Source organism: Mercenaria mercenaria, chromosome 17 (genome assembly GCF_021730395.1).
Source record: "Mercenaria mercenaria strain notata chromosome 17, MADL_Memer_1, whole genome shotgun sequence".
Lineage (NCBI taxonomy): Eukaryota > Metazoa > Mollusca > Bivalvia > Venerida > Veneridae > Mercenaria > Mercenaria mercenaria.
The window spans coordinates 1546947-1569911 of NC_069377.1; the positions used below are offsets into that span (position 1 = coordinate 1546947).

At 34.7% G+C, this 22965-nt stretch overlaps 1 protein-coding gene across 9 annotated transcripts in view; it reads left to right on the forward strand.

Annotated features, from left to right (window-relative positions):
* The window catches only part of LOC123536806 (rho family-interacting cell polarization regulator 2-like), a 107064-nt gene that overhangs the window by 36924 nt on the left and 47175 nt on the right, over positions 1-22965 (forward strand). For 3 of the 9 annotated variants that reach the window (XM_053528697.1, XM_053528699.1, XM_053528698.1), the window contains exon 1: positions 5911-6187. The exons of 3 other annotated variants lie outside the window; for them this stretch is intronic. In XM_053528697.1, coding sequence (XP_053384672.1) covers positions 5926-6187 — 262 coding nt within the window. In that variant the 5' untranslated portion in view covers positions 5911-5925. Of the gene's footprint in view, positions 1-1603; positions 1779-5910; positions 6188-17524; positions 17854-18755; positions 19029-22965 lie in introns of those variants that run through there. 3 more of the 9 variants (XM_053528700.1, XM_053528707.1, XM_053528703.1) reach the window with 3 other exon arrangements.

Consider the following 22965-nt stretch of genomic DNA (forward strand, 5'->3'; position numbering starts at 1 on the left):
AATGACTTCAGTAATTCTTCCTTCTATGTTAACGATATATTCAAACCAATGGCAAAAATATGAAAAAACAATTACTGATAATAGGAAATAGAATAAAGTTAATAATTATTTTATATCATTAACAAAAAAAAAAAAAATGCGGAAGCCACATTGTAAGCACATTTATTCTATGAACCTTTAAGGATGCTTCAGAGCTTGAAACTTGTACTTGAATATTTGAGCCGCGCCATGAGAAAACCAACATAGTGGGTTTGCGACCAGCATGGATCCAGACCAGCCTGTGCATCCGCGCAGTCTGGTCAGGATCCATGGTGTTCGCTTTTAAAGCCTATTGGAATTGGAGAAACTGTCAGCGAACAGCATGGATCCTGACCAGACTGCGCGGATGCACAGGCTGGTCTGGATCCATGCTTGTCGCAAACCCGCTATGTTGGTTTTCTCATGGCACGGCTCATTTATTCTTTTCTGTTTAAGAGGACATATTCTCTTCAATTTAATTTACTTAGGTGTGAAAAGTACTAAAGTTCAATGTTGTAACATATGTTTGAAGTGATTGACATAGTATGATTGAAGAATTCATGTGCCGTGAAATTTGTTATCGAACAAAAGATAATTTAACGATGTTTTTCATCTTAATATCTACATGATTCATCGTAACTGACATAGCAACGGGGGTGTAAAATTTTATTAAATACGGAAATTCTTATATGATGTGCAAGAGGTTCTATTACCCACTATCGAAAAATAACTTTTGATTGCGGGTAAATTTTTTAATCAAGATTTTATATATTTTTTATGAAAAAAATTTATATAAAAGTTTTTATGGGATGAATTTCAATCCGAAGGATTACCACGCAAAATAGCTTCTGTGTGACCCTGATGATAAAGATCAGAAAATCAAGCTGCAGATGATATTGAATGGGTATTAGAGACGCAAGTGTTACTGAATTATTTACTTGTACGCATCCAATCAAGTTGACACTTTCACAGATTATTATCGTTGACTATTATTCCAATATTTCTACTGTGACGGAAAATTGTGTCCCTTTTGGGCATTTTGGTGTTTTCGTTCGGTCAGATTCACCTACTTTGCAAACATGGAAAAACACTGTTAGCAGGGTATTTAAATCATATTTATGGCTAAGATAACAATGTACTTAAAAGTGGATTAAAATTTATAGCCGGAGCTGTTAATTTCACTTTTCTGATTTTTGATAGATAGACCTTTGAACTAGATCTGATGTCAGTGAAAACTTAGCCGATACGGATTTTTTATTTCATTAAAAACCATTAACGATTTTATAAACTGAGGGTCCATTATTTTGTGCATTTTTTTTGGAGAGTATTTGAGATTTTTGTGATATAAAGTGAATTGATTTATAAAGTTTTGATACATTTTGTGTGTTTTGCAGTAGAAAATTAAATTCTTATAATTGATAATTTAATCGCTGCAACAATAGATAATTATGTTGTTTTATGGTGTTTAGATTTAAGGATTAATTGTTTTTGGTTGGTTGAAAGGTTTGAAGTTATGACATAACACTGACTGATCAATAGCAGCTGGTGAAACTTTCTTCATTGGGATATAATTACCTTGTGATGTATTGTTGGATAACTTTATGAGGACTTAAAGATGTATCAGAAACCAAAGTTTTTCAAAGGATTACGAAGGTCTGTTACGTTCAACATAGGCCAGAGTCGGTCACAGTCAGGCCAGAGTAGGCCCCTAGCAGGCCATGGTAGGCCCTTGTCGCCAATAGTTACATCAAAAGTTAGAGGTGAGTTTTATCCTTTTTTTTAACTTCAACAAGTGAAATTTTTTAAAACCATATTTTTCAGACTAATTGCTGAAACTTTGTCTGATTTACACACTCGGTAATTTTGGGTGTTGACTTTATTTAGCAATTTAATATTGAGCAGCCTTTTGAAATTATGTCTTGTTGAGATTACGTGAAACACAGGCATGTGTTTTAGAACATATGCTTCAGATTATTATTAACAATTATCTTTAATCCAGGAGCAGCGTTAATCGCAAATATTAGCAGATATTAAAACAGTCGCAAAATTGCGTAATCAACAGTAATTTTAAGAACGGAGATATGACATACCATATCTATAAAAATTCTTAAGAAATGCTTTAACAATACTGTTAGTTTCAAAAGAATTCACTTTTGCATTTGTTTCCAATTAAAGACAATGGGGTTTTTGTTAATTGAGCAATTTTAAACTTAGAAATCAACAATAGTAAGTTCTTCGTAGCCACACCTATTTGAAAGAAATGATACATACAATGTAATTACAGTAGTATTCTATTCAGTTTTGTGATGCAATTTATCTGTGGTAGGTCGTAACCTGACTTCCGCAATTTTTTTTATAAGAGTCTTATTGTTTATGTTAAATAATGCATCCTCTAATGACTTGATGACAGAAAGTTATGTTTTATGTTGTCATTTGCATATATTAATTTGCTCAGACTTTATTTTCTAGCATTGTATGAGGACAGGCTGAATTGATCATTGGTTTGTCTCCTGGAATAAAGTTGTAAATTATTTCAAGCCCATCCTGGTGTGTAGACATGTCTATGTGCGAGATGGATTTTTAGCTCACCTGAGCAGGAAGAGATCATTTTTGGCTCTTGGGATTGTTGTTTGTCCATCATCTGTCCATTCATTTGTCTACAATTTCTTTAAAGAACATCATGTTTTTTATGGTCCTCTTTCAGATTCCTTCAAATCTAGGTCATCCATGCAGAATTCTTGTTGCCATGGTGACCAGATTAGAAACCTTTGCAAGTCTTTTGCTCAGAAACTGCTGGTCTGATTTCAAAATAATTTCGAAGCAATGTTTCTCAGAAAACCTTCTACCAGTTCATTTGGATGGTTCTGTTTTGTTGAAAAATGGGGGACACTAGAATTTGCTATATATATATGTATGTTGAAAGTAATCTCCTCTAAACAGGTGGTCCAGTTTTGAAATAATATGGCAGAAATTTTTCTTGGCTCACTCTCTACGAAATTCTTACCATATTCATACAAACAACAGTTTTTTTTTGTTGTTGTTTTTTTTTTTCAAAAACATGGTTGTAAGGTGGCAGGGTTTTCTTTGTATTGCTACCTGGTAACTCTGAAAATCTCCTCTGAAACTGCTGGTCTGATTTCAAAATGATTTGACAGCAATGGTCCTAAGGTGACTGTCTTCCAAGCACCTTCAGGCCATGTTGATTTGTTAAAAAAGAACAACATAGCTGCCTGCGGTTGGGGTTAGTTTTCTCTTTGTGGCCATATAGAAAAAACACGTCTTCTGAAACTGCTGGCCTCTCAATATTACCTTTCCATGTTATTTTAGTGGCAAATTGTCAGAAAATGTTGGTCATATTTCAGAATAATTTCACAGATATTTTGTTTGTTTGACCCTCTACCATAACTGTTTAAGCAAGCTGTGGAACTTGGGTGAGTCATCTAGGGCCGTGGTAACCCTCTTGTTTTAAGTTGAGTTGGGGAACTTTGATATGAAATCTAGAGTATCTTCATTAGAAGATCTAAAACCTTACAAGAGAATAAAATTTATGTGATATTTGAAAAATTGCAACAATATATGGATGTTGCTATGGTAACAGTTGACAAACTGTTGTTATTTTCACAAAAAGCTTGGTAACAGTAAATGTTGGCAACAGCTGGCTTATTGAGATATGGTAAGTCAATATAAGAAATATAGCTGGTTTCTATGGCAATATATAGATTAGTTTTATAATACTGCATATTGACATTGTAAGCTAAGAATATCTTACTTGTTGACATAAAGTTTCTATACAGCTTCTTAGACAGACGTAATACTGTAAAAAAGTTTCCAGACCAGTTATTTCTCAGTTTAGAACAGTAATGTGCTAGACACAAAATTAGAAGTGCAGGAAATCTACGGTAGAGACATGCTGCAAATCCCTGGATCTTTGATACTATGCTGTAAAGACATAATTTAGATTTATTAAATTTGTGCAAATCCCTAGGTCTTTGATATTATGTTATAAAGACATTGGTGCATATTCCTAGATATAAAATTCAGTTTCAAGGGAGATTAATCTATTTTGTTATAAATTTTGTAGAATTATGTAGGAATTACTTCCCTTTTGATTTATCCATTTTAAGACTGCCCACACCTAAAGTCAATTTGATTTTGGACCTTAAAATAATATTCATTTTGACAGATAAGTTTCATATTGCATGTTCTCTCCTGCAATGTTTCATGTCCTAGCAGGAGAGCAGTGTTGTATTGTTGACACCTGCTGTTGTAATTATTAGTGACTGGTCAGTGAATATTGACAGCTAGGTGGTTTGGAAACTCATTACCTGTCAGAGATATGATCACTTACTGCTTATTAATAGGTTATCAAATATTACATGACTCTAATTAATTATTGATCACCAATTAACATTGAAAGCAGGTGAGTTGGTCCAGCATAACCTTAAACTACCGAACACTTCCTAATTAACTGTTATAAGTTGCAGATGTTATCTTTAAATTCTTTACAGATCTAGTTAAATCAAAGAGAAATAAAAAAAAAATTTCAAGTCCAGTAAGTAAAATCAAAGAGGCTTAGCAACAGTTACTGTAAAATCATTTAATTTCGTGGGCATTAAATTTCGTAGTTTTGGTCAAAATGGCAATTTCATGTAGATATGAATTAAATTTTGTGGATTTCAACTTTTGAACATAAAATGAATGGGAAATTTACTTGGTTGTTGGAATTAAATTTTGTGGTTTGACTCAACCATGAAATCCACGAAAATTAGTCCCCCACGTATATTAATAATTTCACAGGAGTCATTTTATTTTTTTCTGGTGCTAAAAGTGGTTTATACGGCTTTTCAAATTGCATACTTAAAGTTCCATACTGCTTGTAATTCTAACTTTAAAAACAGGTAATTTTAGCAGCTTTTCAGATCGATGTTTTGCATAATTAAATGGGAAGAAAAGCACTGCTTTCAATTTTGTACATGAATTTATACAATTTGAACCATAAAGGGAGGTAATTAAAACATAAAGGGAGGTAATAAAAAGAAACTTTACTAAATTAATCAATATTTAAACATTTTGTGTGCAAAAAAAAAAAAAAAAAAAAAAAAAAAAAAAAAAAAAAATTCATTTACTAAAAATATGATTTAATGAGAAATCTTAACTTTGATGCCTGAAACAAAAATGTGGCAGCCACATTATAAACAAAGGCTGTAAAATGTAAAATTCGATATTTTGATGACGCTAAACTTCATTATATATATTTGGAATAGACAGTGGAGATAACTCCTGAGGCTGTTCAGATTTTGTATGATTATGTACCTTTTCATCTCAAAAACGAGCCAAGAAAGGTTGGTCAGAATATATAAGAAAAATGATTTTATTAAAAAGATAATCTAGTCTGTACATGGCCAGACATTAACCCTTAGCCTGCTGCAGGCGAATTTAACAGCCTTTGCAAACAGCTTGGAACCAGATCAGACGCCGATTAAATCGGCGTCTGATCAGGTTCCAAGCTGTTTGCTACTCTGACAATATTTCTTCCAATTTTGGAGCAAATTGAATGAACTTTACTATTTTAGCAGATGACATTTCCAGCAGACGACAATTTATCTAGCATGCTAAGGGTTAATAATTACAAATGCAGCTTCAGTAGTAATAAAAAATATGATTGATGCATTTCCTGTGATGATCTGTGTATACTTATTAGTTGGGGGAGCATTTTAGTACAAATACGGCTGATTGATGAATTGACAGGTCAAATATTGAAGACCCTGCATTTTCAATCACTAGTGTCTATGTGAAATGCATATCTGTGAAACTGGTTGTTAAGAATATTAATTTTGTTACAGTTAAAAAGTAAAACTATTGTTAAACTGTAATTTGAAGCCTTTGTAGTGTTGTTACCTGGTTACCATGGAAACCATTTATGATGAAGAAGAAACAGACGACAGTTCTGACAATTCAGAGGATGTTGTGTTAGTGAAATTGGATCGTGATTTCACTTTAACGCATGACAACGATTTGTTATTCACAAATTTGTTACAAAGTTGCTGTTTTTGTGCCGCTTCTAGTTGTGCTATTGGATCTAATTCAGAAATATTTGGAATTCATGCGTCTCAAAGTGGATTTTCTGTTGGCGACACTGAGTATGACAGATTACCAGAAAATAACGAAGGTTTATTTTTTGTCTAATTTTTTGTAGAAGGCAGTTAGACTTATTTATTACAGCATACTAGTTTGTTGTTGTTGTTTGTTACAGTTAAGCTTCTGCTACCAAAAATAAAAGTTGACCTTTCGCTAAAACGTTATATTTACTTCGTTTTGTTTGTGGTCAGTAAACCCTGTTTATCCTCTGTTTTATGAGATGCGGAAAAGGTCTGTATCTAAAAATGGATTTGTTTTGATATATGCTCGTCACTGTGGATGTCATGAAATATTAATTATTTAGTAAGTAAACAAATATTTCTGTTCATTTTAGCCAGTTGTAGCTGGTAAACATTACCTGTTCCCAATGATTACTAAGTCGTCAGCAATGGTCAAAGTTTAAATGGGTTGATGGCGAAACCTGAAGACAGTTATTACTCTGTATTTGGCTACTTTGTATTACTTTAACATTTAGCCTGCTGGCGTGGAGCAATTCCGCCTTAGCGACCAGTGCAGACAAGATCAGCCTGCACTTCTGTGCAGGCTGATCATGGTCTGCACTGTTCGCTATTCAGTCAGTAAATTTTCAGTCAACAGTCCCATTGAATAATAAATGGTATTGCCTAAATTGAATGATGGACCAGTCCATTTTAGCAGGGTTATCAATTAGCCTTCTTGTAAGATTATATTTTATTGAGCTTGTTCCATTAAATATAAGACAAGGATAAAAAGTAAGAAGTGACAGATATAGTACAAAAGTTGATGTAAATGGTATAAGAACAGATTCCAGTCAAAACTGTACAAAACAAAGGCACACAAATCTCAACAAAATAAACCTAGATACAGCCATAACTAGCCACATCTTAAACCAAGGTACACCCTAAACATAGGCACACCCTTAGCCTGGATGAGCTTAAACTTAAGTACACCATAAGCCTAGATACCGCTTAAACTTAAGTACACCCTTAACCTAGGCACACCCTAAGTCTGGCTACAGCCTCAACCTTACTTTAGGCTCACCCTGTGCCCATATACAACTGAAACCTAGGTACACCCCTAACCTTGGCACATCCTTAGCCTACATACAGCTTGAACCAAGATACGTCATTAACCTAGGACACCCTTAACCTAGATACAGCTTAAACCTAGCTAAAGCCCAAACCTTGGTACAGTCTAATCCCGGATAAGCCGGAATCCTAGAAACAGCCTAAACCTAGGTATGTACAGCCTAAACCTAGGTACAGTCTAATCCTGGATAAGCCAGAATCCTAGAAACAGCCTAAACCTAGGTATGTACAGCCTAAACCTAGAGACAGCTTAAGCCTGGGTACACTCTAAACTTAGATATGCACTTAACCCAGATACAGCCTAAACCTTCGTACACCCAAAACCTTACTATCCCCTGAACACGTCATGTACACATAAACCTAGATATACACTAAACCTAGATACACTCTAAACTTACTGATAATGCACTAAACACAAATACAGCCTAAACCTTCGTTCACCCAAAACTTTGGTACCCCCTGTACATAGGTACACCCTTAACATAAAAATACACTGAACCTGGAGTATACAGCCTAAACCTTGTTATACCCTAAACCGAGATCAGCCCTAAACCTAGAAACACCCAGTCTGATCTAAAACTTGCTGCTGTCTGCTTTTAGAAAGGTTTTAATTAGCTGTCTTATTATCAGAGAGATGTTTGCTAATCATAGGTGTTGTTCAGAAGAGGTTGAACTGTAGTAAAGAGGCAGGCACTACTTGAGAACTAATCACATACCACAACACTGTACAAACAAGTAGCAAGAGGCACTATGGTAGAGTCTGGTTCTTTGTGAACAACATGATGTTGTTGATGCTATCAATACAGAATTTTGGAATATGGATGCAATATTGTTACAAAATTAGTATATATTTATAAGAAAAACACCCACATGCACACACGCAGCATGCGTGCACACAAGTGAAAATAGCAGCAAAAAATTTCCTTGAATAGTAGACAGATTTGAATATAATGAATGACTGTATTAAAATACTACTCAATACTTATAATTAATTCCTGTTCTTTGTATAGAACTTGGCAAAAGAGGGGAACTGTTTTACTCTGGTAGATCTTTTTCTTTCTGCCTGAACTTCTGGGTAAAGTCTGTTGATAATAGCATATTTTGGATTCTTGTAACTTATTTGCAAGCTGATATATTGATCAATGACAGACCTATCTATATGTGTGAACTTCAAACTTATTTTCATTTCAAATGGATGATGTGCAGTCCCTGGAGGAAATTTTACAGTGTTTCTGTCTATACAAATTACTGTTTGCAAAAGAACTGTAGTCTTACCATGTCTAATGCAACTGAATATGAGATGGATATGCAATTAGTATATTGCTACCATATAATGTCAAAATTTTCCATTAAGTTTTGACCTTGGTTGATTATGAGCCATGCCATGGGAAAACCAACATAGTGGGTTTGCGACCAGCATGGATCCAGACCAGCCTGCGCATCTGCGCAGTCTGGTCAGGATCCATGCTGTTCGCTAACGGTTTCTCTAATTGCAGTAGGCTTTAAAAGCGAACAGCATGGATCCTGACTAGACTTTGCGGATGCGCAGGCTGGTCTGGATCCATGCTTGTCGCAAACCCACTATGTTGGTTTTCTCATGGCACGGCTCAATTTTACCTCTCTGAGAACAAGGAGAATATAGCCCACAAAAACTGACACAAATACAAGTATTTTCCTTCTGTAGCCATATTCAAAGTGACAGATATTCTTAATGTGACATGAAGAATTTAAAAGATCCATTTATGAACATGTATAATTTGTCATGTCATTTACAAAATGGGGGTTGTCAGACTCTTGCATTACGGTATCCATTAAGTAAGCTAGGTAAAAAAAAATGAAGGGCAAAAACAAAAATTCAGTTGCGTTCATAAATATGACGGTGTCATATTTGTAACAGTGAGTTATTATACATGTAGTTTTCAGTTGAATAATAATGTCCTTAAAATGTACTATGCACATGTTTCACATGTATGTTGAATTGTTAGATCTTGCTGTAGACAAGCGGTTTTGCCTTTGCGGATGTGCAGGCTGATCATGGTCTGCACTGTTTGCTATTCAGGTAGTAAATTTTCAGTGAAACCGTGTTTTATTTGCCAGCAAAGCATGCAAAACTAAGATCTATTTCACAAATGTAACACTGGGTATGTAGAACACAGCAGAAACTGTTAATCACAAAGTCATATGTAGTAACTGCAGTTTGTTTTAAAAAAACTTCCGTTTTTGTTTACATTTATTAATTTGATGTATTTTTAACATAACACACATTACTGTTATGTACACAAACATTCCTTTTATGTTTACATATATACTGAGCAGTAATTATTCAATTATTTTCTAATCTGAAATTTGGGCATGATATATCTTTAAGATGTGGAATTAAAGGTTCTTAACATTGACTCTTAAGTAATTTTAATATGTTACTGTCTTTTTGAGCAAAATTAAAAGTTTTGGAGTTTGCATAACTATATGTACTTCGCATTAGTATCATTCGTTTGACAGCAGCAGGTCATACATGGTCAGATGCATCGGTGTTAACCGGGCAGTAGCAATGACTGTCTATAGTCGTGCAATGCTAATTATGTCAGCTCCCCTGACAGCTGTGACTATATTAAGAGTTGTTTTGATGAATTTGGAGACAATTGATACATATATATAACATAGTTGCATAAATCAACCAGACTCCAAAATGCTTATGTGTAGTGGCCAGGATACACCTACATGTGGACTTTTTATGGAGGGAATTCTCATTTTCTCATTTGACTTATACAAAATGTTCATTAAAGTTGTCTAGTGGAATTCACAGTATAAACGTGGATATAAGGACATACTTGCAATATAGTGTTACAAATTTTTGGAGTGCATTAAGATAATTAGTAGTGTTTTACAATGGAATATTAAAAAAAAATGGCTGAAGAAACATTTCATTGAAGAATGTTACTTCCAAGAATTTAACTATGCATAAGGAAGATATGGAATCAAGTAATGCAAAAGAGAAAGTGCCTTGTAAAAGGTCAGGTACTGTTAGTTCTTGTGCTAGATCACCAAGGAGTTCCACTTCACCTCGTATTTGTACCAGAAAGAATAGCTTATCAAAAAGCTTACAGAACTTTTTCCACCGGAAGCATTCTTACACAATTAAACAAGGAAGTGTCCAAAAGGGGAAGAAGTTATTCGAGTCAATTAATGATGAAAGTGAGGCAAATGTGGACTCCGGGCCTGTAAGAAGATCTAGTAGAGCTAGAGTGTGGAGTGTGAGAAATTCATTTTCCAAATCACCTGTGGAGACTGTGTCAAAGGACTTACTAAAGCTAAATACTCCAGCAAAGGTTAGAAAGAAAAATATTAGAAGCAGAACTTGTTCATATGCATTCGATGTTCTAGATTCTTTTAATGCATTACTTCATGCAAATGGTGAACATGTTACGCTAAGGAACTGGACAAAGAGGTCAAGCAGTTTGCAGAATACTGATCATGAAATTGCCACAAATAATATTGAGGGTGACAAATCAGAGGATGTTGCAGATAGCCTAGGAAACTTAGATGAAACAGAAGATAGATCAAGGTTGTCAAGTTTTGGAAGTTCAGTTTGCTACTCAGATACAAGCTTCTGTGGCTGCTCAATCAGCAGTTGCTCCTACTGCAACCGAGACAGAAGTGACAGTGGTAGCGTTGCCATGGAAACAGATATTAGTACATCATACTGGGATTTACGTTTACCAACAGAGTCTCCTTCATTTGGAAGTCAAGTACCTAGAAGATATTCCTTAGATGTTGCTACAGAGCATCAGATTACATTTGGTTCACCAGATGTAAGAAGCTATTTAGCAAAGAGGAGATTGTCAGAGCAACCATCATTGTACAGAGGACAGACTAGGATAAACCAGTACACATGCTGGCAGGATAAATTTCTGAGTAGCATGAACAATGACAGATGTTTTGCCAAACACACTAACGATATCATAGAGATACATAATGAAGAACAGTCATACAGTGAAAACAGGGAAGGGAAAAGGTCAATAGATATACCAAGAGTTCATAGACTAAATGAAGTAAGAAGATCTAACAGTGCATGTGCTGAAGTAAGAAGGTCAAAAAGTGTAACCAGAAGTCATAGACATAGAACAGATGAGAAAGAACTGCCAGGTAAAACACTCCTACAGAGAAGCAGGTCTGTTGATTCCTCATGCAGAAGAAAACTTTTAAGTTCAAGAGAAAGAAGAACATCAAAAAGTCCGACCTGCCAATTTGCATTTTCAGATATTGAGAGTTCTGAGGAAAGTGAGTCAACTCAAGATCCCAAAGAAAGCTCGTCTGAAGATAGGCAACAGTCAAGCTGCAACGACACAAGCTCTTTGAGTGCATGTTCTATGTCAGGGTCAAGCAGCATTGAACGAAATACACCAGCCATAAGGGAAAGAGATTTCGCAAACAACAAAGAACATGTATCAGAAAATAACTTACATGATACAAGTGTGGAAAATGTTGAAGAAAATTTATACACTTCATTTGAATTCAACTTTTCACTCAATGATGAAAAAGAAAATGATATTGAAAGAAGTTGTGATGAAGAGAAGTATGAAAAGCAGACAGAAGATAGACAAGAAATAATAGATGGAACTGTTCCCTTAAATTCTGACAGTGGGATAAAGCAGGAAGACCTAAACCGTGAAAATGTAGAACAAAGTTGTGATTCATTAAATGGGAAAACAGAAAAATCTGAAATTATGGCTGATACACATTGCAATGAGGAGATAGATGAAAATAATGTTTTACCTCAAAGATGTGAGGATGCAAAAGCTATTCCAGAAGATAGAGCCTGTGAGAGTAGTGAAATGATTGATAAAGATTCAGAAAGGGAAGATGAAAAGGATGAAGGAGACTTTACTATTGATGATTTTGGTACTGATGTAGATGCATCATTTGATGAGCAGATGGAAACAAGAGGAGAATATTTGGATTTATCTAATGCTGAAAAAGATAAACATAATGAAACATTTGAAGATACTAAGAGCTGTCAAGTAATAGATTCCTTACAGACATCAGTTGAGGAGATTGAAGACTGTAATCAGTTGGAAGAAAACAATTTGGAAATATCAGAATCAAAGGATTTTGATGATGTAGCAGAAACGATTGTTGTGTTGTTTGATGAAGATACAAATGAAGTAACAGAATCACAGATATCTGACAAGTCTAATAGTATAAGTATTTGTTCCAATTTTGAGAACAGTGATACAGTTAATGATGGAACTGAAATAAATGATGTCTTGAATTACTTTGATTCTGTTTTGCAAGATGAGTTGAAAGAAACAGAAAAAGAAAAATTAAGTAAATCACATCACTTAGGTACTAGTAACAACATTAAAGCTGATGATACCATCATAAAAGAAACATATGACATTGCTGTTAAAGAAGATGAAAGGAAACAAATGCAAGAAAGCAGTGATAATTTTGAGGACCTTGCTGCAAAGGAAGTAGAACCAAGTGATAGAAGTACTTCAGAAGAGGAAAAGACATCTCAAAATGCAAGCTTACAAGACAGTTTACTACAGGCTGAGGAAACTTTTCCAGAAAACAAAGAAAACTCCAAAGTATTTGATTTAACAGAGGAGTCGACACTTGGTAATGAAATGGATCATGTGGTTCTTGTGCCAGAAGAATCAAAACATGAAAAAATTAGTGATTTAGTCAAAATTACAGATGAGCCTTTAGTTGAAAGTGCAAACGGCAAAGAATTTGGAAAGGCCGATGAGTCAGTACAAGTAGGAGATACAGAGGATCATGATAACTCACTTGAATTTCGTAGAATTTCACTTGAGGAAATTTTGTTCAGCAGCGGCAGAACGAGAACTTCTCCAGATTTTAGTAATGATGTAGATGATGTATTTGAAGCAATTAACAGAGAAGCCAGCAAAGAAGAGAATAAAGATAAGGATATGATGGTCATGTTCATTGTTGGTAAGAAGTAAAACTTTTACTTTGGAACATAAAGAGAATAATAAGAATGAGGTTTGGTGTATCAAATTAATGGTTAAATGGCTTTACTCTCTTGTGTCGTTTTTGCTGCTGACTCTTCAAAGGGGCAGCCCTAATATGTTTGTTTCTTCTGTTTCATTTGTATGTTTTACTTTGTCGGTATATATTTGTTTGTGTCTTGACCCTGTATAAATCTATACAGGTTTGGTGTGAAGGGGACTGTGTTCTTTGAATGAGGCTAATTCTTCTATTGGATCATTGTTTCATTAGATAGTCTTTGAAAATAGATAAAGTGAAATAATAAAGAGTCTTTCTTATAGTTTAAAACTTGTCTCAATAAGATTTACCTGTCAGACAGAGGGGTCCTCCGTGGGAGAGTGGTTATAGTTGCTGACTTCTAATCACTTTCCCTTCATTGATTTTGGTTCAAGCCCCGCTCTGGGCATTGAATTCTTCATCCAGCTGACTTACAGAAGGTTGTTGGTTCTACCCAAGTGCCCTCCCATGATGAAATAATGCATGGAAGGGCACCTGATCTTTTCCTCCATCAAAAACTGGAAAGTTGCCAATTATGACCTATAATTGTGATGTTGTACAAGAACAATGCAGTCAGTAAGACTGAACTACATAAAGTAATTTTGTTCCATAGAGCAGGAGAGCCAGTTGAATTTATTTTATCCTTGATAAAATTCCTGAACTTGCATTATAACATTTGCTTGAATTTATGATTCCAAGAATCGACAGTTTATCGTCTGATCTATAGATGTTTTAATTCAATTGTAAGCCTCAGATAATTCAAACTTTAGAAGGAAATACTTAAGTCTAGGTCGTAAGTCTTGGTAAAATAATGGAAAATGCCAAAAATCTCTAATTTTAATCCTTGATAAATGGTTCTGCTGTGCATGCCAGTTTTTTTAAAGACGCTTATTTGCAAACTTTATGATAGAAGTTTCACCTTTTGAAATAAATTTGAATCACAGAGATTTTGAATGGTTAATAGTTTTGATAGAATATGATATTGTAAAATGGCAGATCTGATCTGAAATTATGGAATCTAACAAAAATTTAAGGACACTTGCTGCAGTTTCTTGTATGAGAGATGGGGCAAAAATTTAAGGAAGCATGTGGCAGCTTTTGGTAAAACATTTTCCAATAATAGAATTTGTTCATGTATATGAACACAGTTTCATGTTAGAAACAGAAAAAATGTAAAAACAATCATAGGTCTTCATGCTTGTTCAGGAGTTACCTGCCCTTAAAACTGGATATGTCTTCAAACTTGCATATTCAAGGGCAGATAACTCTTGAACAAGCATGGTGATCTTCGATTTTTTTCATCGTTCTGTTTCCAACATGACACTGTGTACATTCATCACCTTTTGTGATAGCTCTAGTTAGTCCCCTACTGGTTGAAAACCAGTTTCGGGGACTATAGGAATGCACTTTTCCGTCATTCTGTCCGTCCGTCCGTCCGTCCGTCCGCAATTTCGTGTCCGGTCCATAACTCTGTCATCCATGAAGGGATTTTAATATTACTTGGCACAAATGTTCCCCATGATGAGACGACGTGTCATGCGCAAAACCCGGACCCCTAGCTCAAAGGTCAAGGTCACAATTGGAGGTCAAAGGTCAACAGGGCCTTTTTCCTGTCCGGTCCACAACTCTCCCATCCTTGAAGGGATTTTAGTATTACTTGGCACAAATGTTCCCCATGATGAGATGATGTGTCATGCGCAAATCCCGGACCCCTAGCTCAAAGGTCAAGGTCACAGTTGGAGGTCAAAGGTCAACAGGGCTTTTTTCCTGTCCGGTCCATAACTCTCCCATCCATGAAGAGATTTTAATATTACTTGGCACAAATGTTCCCCATGAGGAGACGACGTGTCGTGCGCAAAACCTGGACCCCTAGCTTAAAGGTCAAGGTCACAATTGGAGGTCAAAGGTCAACAAGGCTTTTTTCCTGTCAGGTCCATAACTCTCCCATCTATGAAGGGATTTTAATATTACTTGGCACAAATGTACCTCATAATAGGACGATGTGTCATGCACAACTTTCAAACCCCTAGCTCAAAGGTCAAGGTCACACTTAGCAGTCAAATGTTAACATAGCATGAACAGGGTCTGTTTCGTGTCCGGTCCATAACTCTGACATTCATTAAGGAATTTTAATATCACTTAGCACAAGTGTTCCCCATGATGAGACGACGTGTCATGCGCAAATCCCAGACCCCTAGCTCAAAGGTCAAGGTCACAATTGGGGGTCAAAGGTCAATAAGGTTTTTTCCCTGTCCGATCCAGAACTCTGTCATCCATCAAGGGATTACAATATTACTTGGCATAAATGTTTCCCATGATGAGACGACGTGTCATGCGCAACACCCAGTACCCTAGCTTAAAGGTCAAGGTCACACTTAGAGATCAAAGGTCAAGAGGATTTTTTTCCTGTCCGGTCTATAACTTTGTTATGCAAAGCAGGATTTAGATATCAGTTGGCACAAATATTCCCCTGGATGAGACAACATGTCGTGCGCAAGAACCAGATCCCTAGGTCTAAGGTCAAGGTCATATTTAGAGGTCAAAGGTCAAATTCAAGAATGACTTTGTACGGAACATTTCTTCTTCATGCATGGAGGGATTTTGATGTAACTTGGACCAAGTGTTCACCACCATGAGGCACCCTTGTTTTTAGAATTACGTCCCCTGTTGTTACTATAAATAGATTTTATTGTAACTTTTTTATTACTGGCGGTAGAGAAAAATCGAGACCACTTTTCTGTGGTACAGCATGCATGTTACATCCAATTTTTAGGTGTATTTTGACCTATCTCTACCTGGTAAAGAGTTTCTTGTGGACTTGTATTATATAGATTTTTTTTTTTTTTTTTTTTTTTTTTTTTTAAAGATTAATTTCCCTTTGTTGTTACTATAAATAACTTACATGATAACATTTTTATAATCAGCCAAAAAAAATTCAATATGAAAACAACTATAGGTTTTTATATATATAAATTTTAATCCAAGTGTTTTGTTATAACATAGTGTATATATAGTACAATATTGTTTATACATCATTGACAGATATCAGTTCATTATGTTATACTGCAGTAGAGAAAATTAGGTGCCTTCCAGTAGGGGACTTTGTATTGCATGGCAATACTTCATTCACTTGTTGAAACTGGAAAGTAGTCATAGGACCTAAAACATCCCCACAAAAAAAGTTTTTAAAATTGTCTGCATTATTTGATATAGGTATATGTACAGAAGGTTTATGATTTTATAAGATCATAAGTCAATATTTCTTTGCCTTAAGCAAACATGTATGTAAAATCATAAAATCTTTGGGAAAAAACTAATTAATTAATGGATATTAAATTTTTAAGGTGCATTTGTAGGTAATACTTGATTATATTGAACTAAATGCTGAGATTTAGATATCCTGTTGGAATCATGAATTGAATTGTATACTGGATTTATCTGACTGAAATTTTAATGACTTTTGTGGTTATTCATGTTTAAGTAATGGATTTGTTAGAACTTCAACAATACTGTAAAATCATTTAATTTCATGGGCATGAATTTTCGTGATTTTGACTAAAATGGCTATTTCGTGGGGATATGAATTTGTGGATTTCATCTTTTGAAGATAGACTGAAGGAAAATTTTATTTGTTTGTTGGGACTTAATTTCATGGATTGACGCAACCATAAAATCCACGAAAATTTGTCCCCCACGAAAATTAATGATTTCACAGTAGTTGTAGTCATTAAGTATTATAATCTAAAACTTTCTCTGGAGTTATTTTCACAATATGATTCTCCTAACCTGGTTAACCATTCCAAGAAATAATTGTTTTAGCATAAATATGAATTTTAAAAACTTGAGTGTAGTAACTATTATATTATATTTTTCTAATATCTACATTGAGAATTATATATTTTGCCGAAATCCCTCTGAAATGCAAGCTTGAAAAATTATTATTACTTCCCTTTGTATGTGTCTTGGTTGCTTGGCCAAAATAGATTGAAAGAAATGAATTCAGATTGTTGATATGTCCCATGTCCCATAATCAGGTGTAACTACTTCCAGAGCAATATGGGAAGGTCTTCCTTTTACTATTTCAGATGAAACCTGTTTCAATTAATGTAATGGTATAGGGTTATATTTTGAGTCTGTTCAAAGCACTTAAAAATCTATTGTATGTTCTCTAAACATACGATGTGAATCAATTATTGGCTAGAGGGATATTATACATCAAGCACAATCACATGTTATGAAAACTGGTGCTGTATCAATCAATATTGCCGACCTTGCGATTTTATGTTCTTTCTCTATTCATTTGTTTTTATGATATTTTTCAATCAAATACAGCCAGGAAATTTTAGAAATTATTCACTGTCTGTATTGGTGGAGTGTGTATCAGTGGAATTAATATTAAAATTCTGGAACATTCTGTCAGTTTTGTGGAATAATATGCACACATCTTCATCTTTAGCTTAAGAAATGTTTAGTGTTTTATCATAAATATACAACAAACACTCACAAGAGACTTTGAATGATTGAATGAACCACTGGAGAGAGAAGCTATTCTCTATTCGATCAAGGAAAGGAAAAGAAATGCATGCTGTTTAGTTATTTGGATTTTTTTCTCATATTGAAGGTAAATATTATGTAATATTGAGACTCAGTATTTTCAGCTCGAACTGAAGTGCCGCTGTCATCTCCTTTGTCAGCCATCTTGACTAAATACCAGGTTAACCCTTACCATGCTGGACATGATTGATTCTGCCTTTGGGACCAGTGCAGATCATGATCAGCCTGCACATCCGTGCAGTCTGATCATGATCTTCACTGTTCGCTATTCATTTCAGTACCTTTTAGGTACTCACCCCTTTTAACAGTTAATGGTACTGTCCAACTTGGAAGATGGACAAGTCCACTATAGAAATTTAGCATGGTCAGGGTTAAGGTAGTGGGTAGTTAATGACCGGCAGTTTCTGTTCGTTTATTTATTTCTCCGATCACAGTTTCGGCATTTTACTGTTATTTTTAAAAATGATTTTCTGTTATGGCTGAAGACTATCGAAATTGCATATGACGGATATGTAATCACACAAAAATTGCCGATTATTGTGAACACCCCTTTGATAAACAAGTGGTACTGCCCAAATTGAATGATGGACCAGTCCATTTAAGAAAATTAGCAGGGTAAAGGTTAAACTCAACATCCGATTTGTGTGAGGAAGTTGTCGCTTGTAAAAAAAAAATATTTAGTATTAAAGTCTAGGAAATGAAGTGAGATTTATACTAAACTAAAACCAAATAATAATAATAATAAAAAAAGATCCAGGGCACAGTAAAAAAAGATCCAGGGCACAGTCTAACAAAAAAACAAGCAAAACATGTACACACTTTGAAATTTGATCTTTGAAAATTATATCCTTAGTCTAACAACAAACAGAGAATGAGTCATTAAATGAGGCTGAATATTGACATGTTGTATTTCCTGGAGGGATGTTATACACTAGAAACATAGAATATGATACCACAAAAACTTCCTTCTTGTTGTTAACCTCAAAAACAATACCATTTCATTATTTACAATATAGCTCTGGTTTCAGTTGTGGATATATGTGTAGTTTTTGTATTAAGATTTTTATTGTCTGCTCTGGCAGGGGTTTTTTTGTGCTGTGGAGTGGTGTGATTTTATGATCTCATGGTGTAACTTGAAGTAAGATTTTTTTTCTTAGTGTGTTAAGCTGTGTCATTATTCTACAGAAGGTGGAGGATAGTTAATTCTGACAACTTTTGGACTACTTTGATAAAATCTTGTTGGTAGGTAATTAGTTATTTTGGTTGTGAACTGCTTTCTTATGAATTTTAGTTCAGTATGTATGTCAGTTTTATACAAAAAATATTCTTTGGAAATATACAGTAGTCATGTCTGTTCTCAAAGCAGATCTGGGTCTATAAGAATAAGAAAAACTTATCAGTTGGTTATAATGTACATGGTTCATTTGGGGGTATTGATTGCCAAAATGTGCCTGTGTTGTCTCATCATGTTGTCTGAAACATCACAAGATCGAAAAATTGTCTGATATTTTTAGCAACAGCCTTGCTGCAGTTCTCATGGTGCCAGTTTATTACTCATAGAAATGTGAAAATTACTAAAAAATTGAAGTTGTTAAGGCATGCCTTCAGATTTCAAAATATGTACCATAATTATGTCAAAAACTGAATCAAAACATAGTCGATATAATTAATCAGTTCGGTATAAAGAACTTCTATTCTATTCTGTTCTTTTACATTCCATTCCGTTATTCTATTCTATTCTATTCTGTTCTGTTCTGTTCTGTTCTAATCTATACTATTCTATAGCTTTTATTCATCACTTAAGAAATACTACCAGCATAAGTAAAATAGGGAAAATATCTCTTAATTGGGAAAAAATAAAACTTAACATCATATTTATAATTATAGAATGTTGTAGAATAATGTTTGGAAATGTTGGATTACATTTCAATATCTGTTCAATAGTAAACTCAAGTTTTTTAGCAAAACTTCTGTATGATTGGGAAAAAAATCCTTATAATTTATAGCAACTGTTTGGGAATTTTAAGTTCAGTATTAGGGAAAAACAGTTTAGTAAAGGTGCTAAAGTGGTGAAATTAATAATTGAATTCTTGATTCCTCAATTTTCAGACAGTTTGTAATTTTCTGTGAATTTCTTCACTTCTGCAACCTGTTGAAGAGTGTTCTGGAATATTAATCAATTTGTAGAAAACAAGTTCAAAAGATGTGTCAGTCGGTGTCAGTCAGAAGTTATACTGATTGATGTTTTACAATGATTTTCATTCCCATTGATCAATTATTTATACACTTCTGCATAATTGATCTTGTCATTTGGGTTGTATTAAATTGTAAACCTTTGTTTTCATTAATTGACCCAGTAAAATTGCAATCCATTATCTTCTTGGTTAGACTTAAGCTCCTAGACAATGATATAATTTTTGTAATTTTTAATTTTTAAAATTTGTAGTCAGTCTATATCCTTTGTCTATGATGATATTATAACCAGTTTATTATGAAAATCTCTAAAATAGACTTGCATTTATCACTATCACATGAAATAATAGAAAAATTACAAAATGTGAAATTTTGTGACAAATTCTTTATTATCAGTCTAGTGGCTAGTCTACTTATTGGTAAGACTTTGATATCCATGAGAATATGATGTCTGAAGTTGGCCATTATCCACCATTAATTCATGTGAGAAAGTTGTCGGTAGCAAGTGAGTAGTTTAACTTATACAAAATATTGAATAGGATAACAACAGTACCTTTCAAAATGGTTAAAAAAACAACAGCAAAAAAGCCAGGAATAATTGAGCCACGCCATGAGAAAACCAACATAGTGCATTTGCGACCAGCATGGATCCAGACCAGCCTGAGCATCTGCGCAGTCTGGTCAGGAACTATGCTGTTCGCTAACGGTTTCTCTAATTGCAATAGGCTTTGAAAGCGAAGAGTATGGATCCAGACCAGCCTGCGCATCTGCGCAGTCAGGTCAGGATCCATGCTGGTCGCAAACGCACTATGTTGGTTTCTCATGGTGTGGCTCAATTTGATTATGTGCAGCATTTACACTTTTATATGTGATATAATTGGAATCTCAAAACTGCATGGTTGAGAAGTAGTTTGATCCTTTTCCAAGAAGTTTTTTTTAGTATAATCTGGAATATCAAACAGTGTAAAATCTACTTGATTTTCTCTTTATACAGTAACAGTGACTATGGCATCCAGGCAATGACACAGTCATATACATTGGTCAGTAAATGTATGCAGAGTGCAGTATGTCAGTTTCACTTGCTGCCATTTTGAAAATGGACTCGATGGAATTTCTACAGACATTGATAATACCAAAGCTAATCAACATTATTTGAGCCACGCCATGGGAAAACCAACATTGTGCATTTGCGAGCAGCATGGATCCAGACCAGCCTGTGCATCCACGCATACTGGTCAGGATCCATGCTGTTCGCTAACGGTTTCTCTAATTGCAATAGGCTTTGAAAGCAAACAGCATGGATCATGACCAGACTGCGTGGATGCGCAGGCTAGTCTGGATCCATGCTGGTCGCAAATGCACAATGTTGGTTTTCTCATGGTGTGGCTCATATATCTGTCACAACATCATCCAGTTTAACTTTAATTGTTGTAAAATTTTAGTTACAGCATAAGAGCCCAAAATGTCACTATCATTTCAGATTTTTTGAGGAGTGTAAAAATAGCTAGTAACCCTTAGTTCATCATGTGTCAGATTCTTGCAGATTTTGTGACCTTTGCAGTCTATAACTAAGATGATTTATCCAAGGCAAAAGACTATTTTCAGAAGGTTGTCATTCTCTAAATCAACTGTCCATTTATCTTCCAGTGATTTATTGCTTATAAATGTCATCTAAAAACTGTTCACCACATTACTCCTTCTGCATGCAGCTTCCACTCTGTCTATGTAACATTTTATGGTCAATAAAGCTGCCCCCTAATTGATTCTGTTAGTATAGCAAAGTGCTTTGGCAGTTAATTAATCGTCAGTATTTCCTAATATGGTACTAGAGATAAGTGTTTTCAGTTCTGTATTATTGAGATGTTTGTAGTAAGGTGAGAAAAGTGCATTTCTACAATTGTTCTGGATCTGAATGGAATAGAAAAAATTGATTTATATTTTTTTCTCTAAACTCAAAATTGGACTAAAGTAAGTTCATTGTAACTCTACCGAGAAGATGAATTATGTTTTGTAACAGTTGTTTTATGGTAACAGAAACTGAAAGAGTAATGTATGGTTACATAGAAGAGTGATGTGTAACATAAACTGAAAGGGTATATATAAACATACATATATGTATGATGACAGAAACTTCAAGAACATTAAAACAGAAATAGTAATGCAATAGGGCTGAGTGCGAAACTGTTGTATCTTATACTTTATTTATATACAGTTACAATAAATTCGCGCTCAGTCACTCCGACTCACTCAGTCACTATATTAATGTGGAAGCTGGAAGAGTAATGTATTGTAGCATGAAAAAGTAACATTGGACATTAGTAATAAAGAAACTGAAAGAACTTATAGTAACATAGAAACTGTAAGAGTAATGTATGGTATAAACATAGAAACTGATAGAGAAATGTTGGTAATTAAGCAACTGAAAAAGTGACATAATATATTGGTTCCCCACATCGAGACGACATGCAGAGCGCATGTATTGGAGGGCTTGCTTCAAGGTCAAGGTCACACTTAGAGGTCAAAAGTCATTTGAATTTGCTTTGTGCCTGCTCTGTAACTCTTATATTGCTTGAAAGATTTTAAAGAAACTTGGCACAAATGTTCTTGTGCAGAGTGCATGCTTTGGATGGCCTCACTTCAAGGAAATGGTCACACATAGGGGTCAGAGGTCACCAATGACTTTCGTGTCCGCTCTGTAACTCTTGAACTGCTTGAAGGATTTTAAAGAAACTTGGCACAAATGTTCACTATATCGAGACGACATGCAGTACGCACGTTTCGGATGGCTTGCTTCAAGGTCAGGGTCAGACTTAGGGGTCAAAGGTCATACCTTAGGGCGTATATTGATCTGCATAATGTGAAGCTCTTGTTAGAAGCTAAATTAAGAGGTACTTTTATTCGATACACTGCTTTTGTATGAATTGATTGGCAGTAGCACACTAAAGCTGTTGTCTTGAAGATACTAAAACAGTAATTAAGGCTATAT